At 38.0% G+C, this 13,563-nt stretch overlaps 1 protein-coding gene across 1 annotated transcript in view; it reads right to left on the bottom strand.

Annotated features, from left to right (window-relative positions):
- LOC122814936 (CUB and sushi domain-containing protein 3-like) overlaps positions 1 to 13,563 on the bottom strand; it is an 811,796-nt gene that overhangs the window by 352,147 nt on the left and 446,086 nt on the right. Inside the window, exon 9 of the mRNA XM_044087197.1 lies at positions 8,128 to 8,243. Within this exon, the coding sequence (XP_043943132.1) occupies positions 8,128 to 8,243 (116 nt within the window). The remainder of the gene's footprint in view (positions 1 to 8,127; positions 8,244 to 13,563) is intronic.

Here is a 13,563-nt window from a genome sequence, read left to right as displayed (position 1 = left end):
TGTGTGTGTGTGTATATATATATATATATATATATATATATATATATATATATATATATATATATATATATATATATATATATATATATATATATCTGTATAGCAACCTACAGAAAAATCGGATAAAAATAAAAAAAATACTGTCATCTCTCCTCACAAGTTATATGGATGTAATAGCATACCTGTACCGTATCACCCAAGTCCCATAATATTCAAGAAGTCTGTTATTTTTTCAAACAGAAAGAAAATTACATTTATTTAATTATAAAATAAACAGGAACTTGTGGTAATGGTTCTACTTCGTCCCACATCTCCACATCCCTGGATAAATTTGGCCAGTATCAGTTTAGTCTGTCATGCTTAATGAGGTTTGGGACAGATCATTTTGTCCTGGGACATCTTCTAGTGGGGCTAGATAAATAGAGTAGCAGGAATTAAGAGAATATGGGGAGGATAGGGTTAAATGGGATGGAGTGATGTTTAGGAGGAAATGAGGTAAGGATAGGGAGGGGCTTAAGGGGTTTTGTCAAGTGTAACTGAGGTAGGAGTCATATTTTGGTGTGAACTTGCTAAGGCAAGTACTATGTCCAAGACAACCAGTAGATACTTTGGTGCAGGTAGGCTTCAGGTTAGCAAGGTTGTCTGGGGATTTAGCAAAGGCCTGATAATCTGGGGAAGGCAGTTGTGAGAGGCATTGGATTTTCATGGAGTCAACTTGGGTTAATTACATCAGTGGTCTAGTGATTCATGGGCTGGATGGAGTTGATGTTTGGTTCAGGTTGTAAGGGAAGGGTTAGGCGCATGTGCAATGGTGCTGGGGACCATTAAAGCTTTTAGGGTTGGTTTGTGGGTTTGCAGTTTCTATACCCTGGCACACAATTGTGATTGAATAGGTTACGTACCACACGGTCCCCTTTACTTTATTTATTTACGTTCAAGATATGGTTCAAAAGTCAGTACCACATTAAAAAAAAAAAAAAGCATTTGTTTAGCATTGCTCTGAGTTTCAGAGCAGTACAATTTGTCCCTCCTTATTTTCACTGCTGGTTCAGTTAGCATTACTCTGAGTTTTAGAGTGGTATAATTTGTCTCTCCTTTATGGTTCATTGGTGGTGCGGTTAGCATTGCTCTGGGTTTCAGAGTGGTACAATTTGTCCTGCCTTTATGTTTGTTGGTGGTTTGAATATACAGCAGTGTCTATTGATGTCTAGATTAGGAAGTGCTGAAAGTAATAGCTCATAGCTGTGCACTCAGAGATGCAGTCGCATTGCTGCTGAGTTGCTGGTGCTGTTTGGTTATGTATACTTGCAAATGTATGGACTTTCAGAATGTCCACAGTTTCGTTGGGGCATGCCTCCCGGCTGTATAGACTTTCGCAGAGTGCCTAAATTTTACCTCATATTTTGGTTTGTTCCTCATAAAAGTTTATGTTTTTTGACAAATCACTGGGATGAGCTAAAGAGTAAAGTCACTGAATAATAGCATGAGTTGAGTTTCGGATTTCATATCCTTCGGAAAATGCATGCTGATACAAGTTCTGTTATCCTGGCAACTTTCTGTCAGGCTTTGTCCAGATTTACCACACTAAAAGGTCGAGAGGTACGTGTCAGGGTGGTACTTATGGGACAGTGCTACAAGAAGTTGAGCATAAAGACTGGGCCTCTCAACACACCAGCCAGGCAGCCACCTGTCATGAATCTCAGTGCCATAGCGTACAATGGGCATTCTCTCAGACTTCTTATTAAGGGTTTGAGACATATGCATTGCTTCAGACGCTTGGCTGGAGTTATGAAAACGATGGTTTCTAGCAAATTATTGGGAACTTCTTAGACTGATGCTAGATCCCATACCTTTCCGAAGATTCACATTAATGCAAGCCTGTTGATTTAGTGACCTGTTAATTTGGTAAGCTCAGTGATTAACATTTTATGATTTTGTCCAAATTTCTTGCTCTAAGAGGTGGGGACACATGACTGCAGTCACTACATGGAGACTTGGTGGCACATTTATTGTTATTTTAGCCACTCTATAGCTGTAAGTGCAATATTTTAAATCTATCCCTGATGACCTTAACTAGTTTGAGTTTGTCCCTGATTTGGCTGTCATTGGTCCCAGTTTCGTGGGTAGCTCTGGGCAGGGTTGTCTTCTGCTAAGTACTGGTTAGCGGTACAGGGCATTCATGCAGATCATTTGCAGTCTACGGTGGTGGATTTCAGGCAGGCTTTCCCCCTCATATTGGCTAAGGGGTTAGCATGTGGCATAGTTCTTAATGGTATGAGTTTCGTCTATGTTTGGGGTTAGGTTTTATTCGGGGTATTTTCTTAGTTGGGTGGTTCTGGGCAGAGGATATTGGTAAGATGTTAGACAGGTGAGAGGAAGGTGTCTTGGCTGTATTTAGCAATGTTCTGGTGGAATATTTCTATGAAAACTAGGGAAGGGATGGAATGGTTTAATTTTCTTCAGCCGGATTGTTTTCCTTCCATCGGCAGGATAAGGAAAGGGGGAACACTTACTAAGGGCTCACTTTTTGACGGTCATTTGAGTTTCAGATTTTTATCCCCTTCAGAAAAATTCATGTTAAGGCAATATCTGTTATTCTATCCATTTTCTAAACTCATAACAGCAATACTGAAGTGTCCCCATTTTGGGCGCCTTCGTACCCCCTCTATTGATGGCTTTATCCAATTTCTTGCTTTAGGGGCTGGACACAGGATAATAATATGCTGATAAATACATCAAAAACTAAGCATATGAGGTTTGGTAGGCATAAATTGAAAGGTGAGTATTTAATAAAGCACACAGTGATTGAAACTGCAGAGTCATTTAAGGACCTGGGTATATGGGTAGATTCAGCTATGAGTTTTTCTAATCATATCAACCAATTGCTTAATAACAGTTATAGAACTATAGGCTGTATAAATAGCTGTATAAAATTAGGTAATCAAAATAATGACGTCATTGTTTGTTAGTTACATTAGACCCAAACTTGAGTATGTAATAACAATATGGAAACCCTATAACAAAACAAGCATGACTAAATGGGAAAGAGTACAACGGAAATATACCAAGGGTATCTATGGATGTGAAAATGTAAGTTATTAAGGAAGACCATAATATCTCAGTATAGTTCCCAGATCGGGCAGCTAGATAATGCAGGCAGTAAGGGATGGACATAGTATTTTGTTTGCTGTGTACACACAGGGTAGGGGGTTTGATTCCCAGCTTTAATTTGTGCCTAACCCTATTGTAGAATGTGTGGGACTTGAAGAGCATTTGTGTTGCAGCTTGTCTGATCGAATGTGCTTGGAGCTGTGAATCTTCTTGTTATTTTGGGGCTGAGTGTCTGACCAGTAGCTCCTTAATTGGGTGGTTTAAGATGGATACCTAGAAAATTTGCAATTTCATGACAGCAATGTGTTTAATTGGTTTTGTTTGCAAGTGGGGAAGAGCAGTTTGGACATCAGTTGGTGACCTGAAGGAAGTGGGTCAGTGGTGGAAGTGCAGGTACTGGTGGCTGTCTCCATTGATAGATTGATACACAAATGTGCTCAATTGGGGGAGAGTGAAGTAAGTAATAGTCTTGGGCCTGCTGGAAGTTGTTAGATATAAGTGAGTCTGACGGGCTGGATGTTTTTTTCGTTGGAGTGGTGTATAAGGAGGTGACAGGGAGCCTTTTATTTGCATTTCTTTAGGGTATGTATTTTGTATTTGTTGCAGTTTGGGTAATGTGTCAGCAAGAGAAGAGGGTTTATCTTGGGACTGTGTTAAGCAGGTTTAGAGAAGTTTACAAGGGGTCTTTGGGTTCTCGCAGGTAAGATGGACACACAGGCATCATAGCCATAGGAAGTTACTAGGTTAATGGGTTAGGGCCCTTAAGTTGGTTATTTATCATGGTTTCAGTTATGGTTATTGTGCAATTTTATTTGGAAGATAAAGTATGATGTGGGAGGAGGCCAGGTTGAGTTGGTAAACGGCATGATGATAAATTTAAGTTATTCTGTACTTGGGGAGGTTTCCAGACTAATGGTTCTAAGGTTTATCATAATCTAGCCATGTTCAGGTAAGTGAGATTTCACAATCCATGTTGCTCTTGTTAAGACGGACAAGGGTGAATGCTGTCCTTATCCTAACTGCACACAGGTAGAGTCATAGGGGGAATTTGTATCTTTGTTTTTTGTAAATGGTGGTATATCAGGTTTGTGGATGGTTTTAATTTTCCTTGTCTAATCATTAATTTTATTGAGACCTCCTGAGTTGGTAGAAGCGTGATAATTTTATCTATAGAATGAGACCTTGTTTTATTTCGTAGGGGTATCTGTTGTACCATTACTATGAGAGTTGGGAGGTAATTTTATGGGGCTCTTTGGTAGGACACTTTCATTTTCAGGGTTGTTTTGCATCTGGTAGAGTCTGCATTTTAACCAGTTGATGAATGAGAAATGCCCTCTGTGGTGTATAATGGTCAGTAAGAATTTGGATTATGCGTGTTTGGAGTATTTACAGTCTTTTCTTTTCAAGCTCACTATGAGTGCAGATGGGGACATGCAGAGTTCATATTACTTGGGGACGGAAGAAATGTGGACTTGACAGGTGAGAGAAGAAGCTGAGAGATCAAGCTGAGGAGGGTTTCAGCTGACGGTGCGGTATGAAAGGAGGTCACGTGTTGCCACCAATGCAGCTGAATATGGAGTTGTTGCTTTGTTGTGTTTTTCTTCCCTGCCACAAGTTACTGTCTTGTTTTGATTTGATCTCATATGGGCATCAGGGTTGAATTTTACACTGTTTTGGGTAGCGGGGGTCTTCTTTGGAATGGGTCAGATATTGTAGCAGACATCAGGGGTAGGGGATTAGTGGGCTGCATTGTGTAAGTTAGGCTTGCAAGCTAGATGAGGGGTTTGATGGGAGGATTTAGCACTGAGTTACTGCAGTTTCAGATGAGACTGTGTTGGGTTGATTCACTATATTCTGGATGGTAATAGCATGGCACAGACCTTGTGTGACCGGGTGGCATCAGGCATTCTCTAATTTGTTGCTATATTGGATAAAATGGGATTGCAATGTGGCATGGTGGTATGCAGTTGCCTCGGCATGGCTTCAGTAGCAGTGGGCTTAATAGTGGATTCAGTGGCTGGTAATCCTCTTGTTATCATTGCAAGGCATCCATGATCAGATGGTATGGTTTAATTACTTCATGGCCAGTAGTTATGATAGGATGAGGTTATGGTTTGCTTCCTTAGAATAGGAGAGAGGTTAGTGGTTGTTTTCAGCTGTTAGGTACTTGGCTGTTTTCGTTAGTTATGTATAGGGTTAGGAGGTAATGACTTTGATCCAGATTGGTTAGGGAGGATTGGGTACACCAAATGATGCTTGACCTAGTGCTGTACTAGTGATTAGATTGCTGGAAGCTGGTCGGAGAGAGGGTGAACAGCCAGGTCGGGCTTGTGGGGGGAGAAGAGGGGCAGGCTTGCCCTCTTCTGTTTCCCCTCTGGTGTTGGATGTGCAATTCAATAAGTTGGGAAGGATAGTGAGCAGTTGCTCTGTTGGATAAGTTAATGAGCAAGCAGAGCTGCTTATTTGTTTGGTAGTGTCATTTAATAAATTGAAGGTGAGCAGTGTAACGCTGCCTTGTTAGTGCAAGGAAAAAGTGAGCAAGTGGAGGATGCTGCTTATTCAAGGGCGAGTGGTTACATTGCCCTTATGGTTATTTATTTTATCTTTTCTTTCATGGATGTTATTATCACCTGTATCATGTTTTGGTTGAAATTTATAATTAACAATCATGTTTATGGAAGTTGAATAAACGTTTTTAAATGTCATTTGGTGCTATGTGTTTATTGAAGTGAACCAGGACAAATGGTAATTGATCTAGAACCCACTCAGTCTGGTTTTGTGAAGGGCAGCTCCTGTTGCTTCCTGAATATAGTAAACTTCTTTGAAAAGGTTTCAGAGGCTGTAGACAGTGGTCACTCTCTGTACACTGCTTATCTTAACCTATGTAAAGCTTTTTACACTGTCCCTAATGCTAATACTATTGAAAAGTTAGAAAAGCTTCATACAACCATGCCCACTGGATTGCTATTGCATAGATTTCAATTACTAAAAGTTACTGATTCCCTTTTTTAATGTAAAATTACAGTTAGGTGGTACTGCAGGGGTCAATGCTAAGTCCTCTTTTGTGTGGTGTTTATTTTGGGGATACCAAACCATTATTCCTGAAGTTTGGTTGACCAAGACTGCTAATGACTGCAAGCTAAGCAGTGTTATTTGCTCATCCACTGATACTAAACTGCTTCAAAAAGGCATGGAATATTCACATAACGTGTGCACTGAAAACAGTCTCAAGGTAAATGCAAAAAAAAAAAAAAAAAATGCTTATAGTAGCATTTGACAAAAAAGTTGTTTCCACCTCTGTTACTGTAAATGTTAATCCTCACCTCTCAACTATACAGATTTTCACAGAATGTCGAGACTTTTCCTCGTATTTTTGGTCTGTTTCTCATGACATTGTGGTTTTCTGGTATATTACTGGCAATTCAATGAAGGGTGAAGTCAGAAAATAATGACAGACGTTTGAGTTTCAGACTTGGCACCCTTCGTAAAATTCATGCAAATGCAAAGCCTTATATTCTATCAACTTTCAAGCTTGTAAGAGCAATATTTAAAAAGTGTCCCTATTTTTTGGCCTTTGTTCCCACATTATTTATGACTTTGTCCAGATTTCTTGCTTTAAGAGGTTGAGAGTTATGCAAGTAATTACAGTCATTATAGACCTGCATACCTTTGTGGACATACTTTTGTGGACAACTCTGTAATTCAGTCATCATGCTAACACCTCATTCATGAAATTGTTTTATTTGGCCTGGTTATTTCCAACTGATATTTTTATGATAAAAACTCCAGTCATTTTTAACCAAAAAAAAAAAAGAAAAAAAAAAGAAAGAAAGAAAGGCCTTAAATCCTTCAATTATCGTACTAGAGTAGTACAGCTCTTCTTAGGGTCAGTAGCTTACCAATTGCTTTGAGATGAGATGTGGCTTTTTTCTAGCCATGAAAGACCTCCTAAGACTACTTGACTTCCTATTTCTAAACAAATCTGTTCTCTACAAACACCCATACTAAGGATCATAATTTACTCTGACAAATAAACAAGACTCACTGGAGAAATAGCTTCAAATCAATGTATTCCTAGCATACAGAATAAATTACTACTACAGGACAAGCAAAGAAGTATTTTGTCTTCCTTTAAGGCTACTCTTGATGATTGAATGGGTATACATAAATTTAATGTGATAAACAAAGAGCTAGTTTTACTAAACGATGTTGGACCGAATATCTCTGATTAACAGCCATTAAATACCTCACTATTTCTTTTCCATTTGTATTACCTTATGATGACATTTTATTTTATTATCCTTGCTTATTATACCTTTCTATTTATCCAAAAACAGTCAAATATGCCAAATATATATATATATATATATATATATATATATATATATATATATATGCATCACTCAATTATTTCTGTGCACTACATTCTCCAAAAAAACACTTTTACAGCAAGTACATATTCGCAAACTTTGATATTTTAAACAGACAAGCTGTCAGACTGTTATAATAATAATTAAAATAAGTGAGCACTTTCCTCATTTCTGGAGCTGGTTTTCTATGACTTACTGTCAAATAAATATAGAAAATGTATTTAATGAAATTGTATCCTGTCCTGTTATTCTTTTAAAGCTTTACACAACTAATCAAGATTCCTGGATAATACAAATGTGCAAAATAGAACAGTGCTGCATTCTTCCATGAACAATGGGACTAGATTGCTAAAGTTATTTTGGAAATAATATTTATGAGAAAGAAACTGTTTCAAAAGAGTTTGTTGTGACATCTGCATTATTTAGGAAATTACATATATAAATGAAAAAAAGAATATTAAATATTTTCTAAAATACCAAATTATTTTCAAACAGTTATAAATACTAAGCATTTTTTTTTGTTTTACATCAATGCATCTTGACAAAATACTATTATGGTTTCCTCTGCAATGCTCTTAAAAGACCACTTGTCTAACAATTGTCATTTTTTAAAATAAATAGACACATGTGACGTCAAGAAACTTACAAAACCATCCATAGCCCATTTTTCTTCTTCTTTCATCTTGCTTGACGATGAGTGACCTGGATTTTTCACCTGCAGCATTAGAAGCATAAGCCTGGCTTCTTGTGTTTTGTAGATACCTGCATGGTAAATTAAAATTAAATATCATGTTGTGACTTTACTTAAGGAAAACATGTTCAATGAACAGAATAATAAACTGATCAAATACATCCTGTTCACAAACTAATCAAGCTACCTAGTCAAAAAGAAATGTGTTGGTGGTTCATTGGAGTCAAAGAGGGAGGAATGCAAAAACTACTAGCAGACTAGAATTTAGAGATTTATTTAACATGCTGTAATTGATGCCACAGCAAGTTTAATTAACGCACTATATAGTACACATATACTGTGAAGCATAAACATCATCACGAGCAACAACTAAAGAGAAGCTAAACATAATGTGCAATTCAATGAGAACCTTTAGTGAACCGTTTGAAGGTCACATGACACCCTGATCAGGTAATGGTAATGCCCTTTAAAGGCACAGATACTATATAACCACTGTCCATATGCACATATATGTATGTTTTTGACACTTTAGCAGTTCTCAGTGGAGGATGACAACACACATAACATTTTGAAAAGGCACATATCTGAGTCTGCTGTTTTTGCTATAGTGTCAAAAGAATCCCATAAATAGAGAGCTGGCTGACAGCTTATGTGAAAAACAAGAAATAGCACTGAGGCGAGGTCCATTGAGAGGTCTTCAGGCTTTCCTGGTACTGATCCAAACACAACTGGCTGGAATCTGCACATATAATCACAGCTGATAGCCCCCGAGTCCCAAACAGTAGAAGATGTACTTTCTTACAACTATGACCACCTCTAAGTTTTTTGTCACATGAAATAGGGAATGAGACTGCGGTGTCTAAGATCACACAGGAATCTGCATTGTGATACTTAAATTACAAAAAAAGAAAAAAAATACTCCAATCAGCTATTATAAACATTTTCTTGACACCCACAGTAGAGTAAGTGTGTCTTCAGGTCTTCAGGTTTCCAAAATAACATCCTGAAAATCTGGCATCATGGGGTACGACCAGGATGTCCAATGACTCCAGACCTCATGAAGAGATGTATTAGATGTATAAGTAAACAGGACATCATGAGTTACAAGGAAATCCTATAGGAAGTGTTGCTACCACAAGATTTCCCAGTCCATCAGGGAGATTCCACTAAGACTTCCAGGTCTACAGGGCAATTTTGCTGTCAGTCACAATGAATTCCAATAAGAATGCTACAAGTACATAGGTTTATAGGTTGACATGATCATAGGTCTATGCCACTTGGTGTGCTGTATTATCACTATCATCACCATTAATTTCAAATCCACTTGTCCTGTTGAAGTTCAAGGTGATGTAAAGCTGAATGCTATTGACCATACTTCCCTATTCTTAGTAACATTTTCCAGTTCATCATGTGGGATCAACAGGTTTTCCCAAGCAAGCTAATAGGTATAATCCTTCCTTCATGTCCTAGGTCTATCTCCAAGCCTGTCATGTATATCTTCTGTGAGAAGTGCTTAGGAGGTATATTAAGGTACACAAACCACCTACAATAACTCTTCTCAACATGACAAAGCAGCCATTGTACTCTGAAGTTCTTCCAGACTAACTATCACCTCACGCTTTCATACAAAATCTGACCAGCTACCCTGCAAAAAAATCATAATTTATGCCACATGTATTCACAACCTCATCTTTTTAGTCCCTGTCCAAAGCTCATGATTATAAACAATGACTGTCCACAAATAAGGAGTTCTGATCTATAACTCATCTCTCATGTAGCGCAACACTCCCATACAACACTTGAAGTACAGCTATCACTTCAACAATTTACTAACCAATCTGTCTACCCTACATTCATATGGGAAAGACCAAGGATAAACTCCTTTACCTGAAGTAGTTTCTTCCCTGTCACCTAATAGGAGCTCATGCATGAACAACACCCTAGCATAAACTTTCCAGAGTAGTCAGCTCCCTATCAACTAACAGGAGAAAAGATATGCTGTGATTATTTGAAACCTGAAATGCATAGTATGATTCACAAGTCTTATTCATTGCCTCTTTTGTAGAAATGTGATGAAATGGGGCATACAGAATGTCCTAGCTATAGCTGGTGCAGTAAAGACTGAGCTGCAGTACATCAGTGAGTAGAGATGTGTCCTGAACTAAACCTGATGTGTGTTTAGGGCAGGGAACAGATGGATTCTACTTCTGCATGACTGCACCAGGTGTTAAGTAAACAAATCTGAAGCTTGACATGAGTACAAGTGAAAACAAAAAACAAAAATTGCAACAGTTAAAAGTGAAAAAACAAGAAATACTCTAGGCTTGTAAAATTAAACAGCCTATACAGTCAAACTTTAAGACCTATAGTGACTGATAGATGAAGAAGGTGGTAGAATAGGTGTGAATGGAGACAAGTAGCAACAGTTGATGCAACACCCTAAACCTATTAAAATGTGATAAAGGGGATTAATAATAATGATGATTTCCAGGTTGGATACACAAAAGCATCATTGACACGGTACGAAAATATTTACTTTGCAATGCAGCTGCTGTTCTTAGAAGGGATTGTGGATATAATAGTCAAGTTTCTCAGCAGTAAACATTTAAGAACCAAAAAGAGGAGCCAATGTTTATGTTGGAAGAGAAAGCATGTGGAGAAAGTAGAATAAATAGTAATCACAGAAAATATTGTAGAACAGCTCTTAAAATAATTTCCTACAAGGAATGTGCCAAGCCTGTAGTTAGCTGTACTAATCCAGTATTAGACTGACATTAAACAAACCCACAGCTCTCAACCTTCCATCTCCAAAATGAGGAACACTGTCTCTCATAATGTGGAACAAATGGGCAAAATGTGGAACACTTACTAATGGCTTGCTAACAACTTCAACTAGGAAGCTCAAAGTATGGCTAAAAGTGATATTTTTACTTATAGAATATGTCTTTTAATGAAATAGTATGATTCAGTTCAACTTACCATTAATATCAGTTAAAATATTGCTAACACTGAATGGGTGACAGGCCCCAAATGAGGAACATTCCTCGAAATGAGGTACACTTGAGAGATATGAATAAACCTGTGACATAAATAAGAACCTCATAAGCTAATTTTGCAGACTGTGACATTCATTTCCTGTTTCTGGTACATATCTTTCTGCAGTAAGAAAAAAATAATAATGTGTAGATTAAGTGACAATTAGTAAAACTGCATTGATATGCCATGTTCTGGGTGAAATGTGTATCGGATTCTTCACTCTGGAAATGGTATACTGCGGTGATGAAGTTTCTTTTGTGAGATGGATTTTTTGCTTATTTACGTTTTTTCAGTACTTATGTTTTTTGTTTGCCTTCATTTTTCCATTTATCGGTGACCCAAAGTACAGGCTACAGCAAATATTGTAACTTTTAGAGTGGTTTCCCTTTCTTTGTGTACCTCTAAAACTACTTAATCTAGATGAAGCAATCTCTTACTTCAATTCTACTTTCCTTCAAATTCTAAATTACCATGCTCCTTTCTGCTCCTCCAGAATCAGGACAAAAATAGCCCCCTGGATCACAAAACAAACCAAAGAAAAAATGTTTCTACGAAACAAAATATGGGCAAGATGGAGAACCTCTAAAAGCTCTGTAGATCATCTATACTTTAAACAACTAAGAAATGCTGTCAAAAAGGATATAATCTCAGATAAAAAAACTACTACTCCCACCTGCAACATTCACACTCTAATAATCCTAAAAAATTCTGGTCTGGCATTAATAAACTTCTCAAACCAGGACATGCCACAACTCCTTCCCCCTGCTCTATTCCCAGCAGTAATCCTCTGCAAATAGCTAATGCCTTTAACAATTACTTCATTGAAGCTATTCAAACTTTAACTCAAACTCTAGTTCCCATGACCCCCACTCCTACACAACACACTAACAGTCCCTTTCCCTCCCTTCATTTGCAACCTGTACCAACCTCCTTTATCTGCAAACTCCTTCAAAAACTCAAACCCTGCACTCCCTCGGCTAATTGCCTCCCAGCAGAATACCTTCAAATTGCATCCAAAGCCATAGCATACCCTGTTTCTATCCTGATAAACAGATCCATCTCTGAAGCCTACATCCCCTCTATATGGAAATTCTCTCCTATAATCCTTTGCACAAAGGAGGTAAATCTACTGAAATCTCCAACTACCGTCCTATTGCTTTACTCTCCCCACTAGCCAAAATTATGGAAAAATGTATTCACCATCAGCTACTCCAGCACCTTCTCCAAAACAACTTGCTTGCTAACAAGCAGTACTCTGGTGACAATAATCTATCCACTCACCTCCCAGTGAGCACTGGAGTTCCTCAAGGTTCTATCCGCGGCCCTCTTCTTTTCTCCATCTTTATTAATGATCTCCATACTGTTTTTCCACAATCCACCTGTATACAATACGCTGATGACTCTACTCTTATCTGTACTGCCAAGTCTTCTTCCTCTCTCCACACCCTTACACAAAATGTATTTAACACAGTTGAAAAATGGTTCACCCAACGCTGCCTTCTTCTTAACCCCAAGAAAACTAAGCTACTACTCTTTACTCCCACCATAAAATCTCCTCAGTTCCACTTCACTATTACCTCTGACAATGGATCATGCATTTCCCCTGATTCTACTGCTCAACTACTTGGTATAACTATTGACCATAACCTCAGCTTCGATGCCCATGTTAATAATATTATAAAAACTGATAATAAAAAATTAGGCTCCCTGTATAGAATAAAACCCTTCCTTACACCACTAGCTAAGAAATCCATTGCCCAGACTCATCTTACTTCCACCCTATTCTATGCATCTGCCATTTACACCAATCTATCAAAGCATAATCTCACCAAACTTGAAACTAGCTACTATAACATAACCAGATTTGCCACTGGCTCTCCGTACAGAACCCATCACTGCCTCAACCTTAAACAACTCAAATGGTTAGAACTACAAAATCAACTACAATACAATCAACTTGTGATTGCACAAAAAATCCTGCACCATCCTACTCCCATCCTCACTAATCTGATCTCCCCTTATAAAAATCTTTCATCACTACGCTCAGCTAATAAGCTACTTATTGCCAGCAACCCTTCTAATAACAAAGCAGGCGATTCCCTCTTCTCCAGTGTTGTGGGTAGAATCTGGAACAAACTTCCTAATACACTCACCTCACACTCATCCTCTCTAATCTTTAAAAAACACCTTAGAGACCACCTTAAAATACATTGGCTTTGCCCCTGCTCAAAGCCTGATTGAATCTACTTTTCTTCTCTCCCCTCCCCTGTTTCTTTTTCTCCTGCTTCCTTAACAATTACCCCCCATATCTTATGAACAACACTACTAAATAGTTTTGCTAATGTTCTAATGCTT

The sequence above is a fragment of the Protopterus annectens genome, chromosome 11.part0 (assembly GCF_019279795.1).
Source record: "Protopterus annectens isolate FY-2018-M chromosome 11.part0, PAN1.0, whole genome shotgun sequence".
In the NCBI taxonomy this organism is placed as follows: Eukaryota; Metazoa; Chordata; order Ceratodontiformes; family Protopteridae; genus Protopterus; species Protopterus annectens.
The sequence above is the reverse complement of the archived record's forward strand: the minus strand, read 5'-3'. Positions and strand labels throughout refer to the sequence as shown.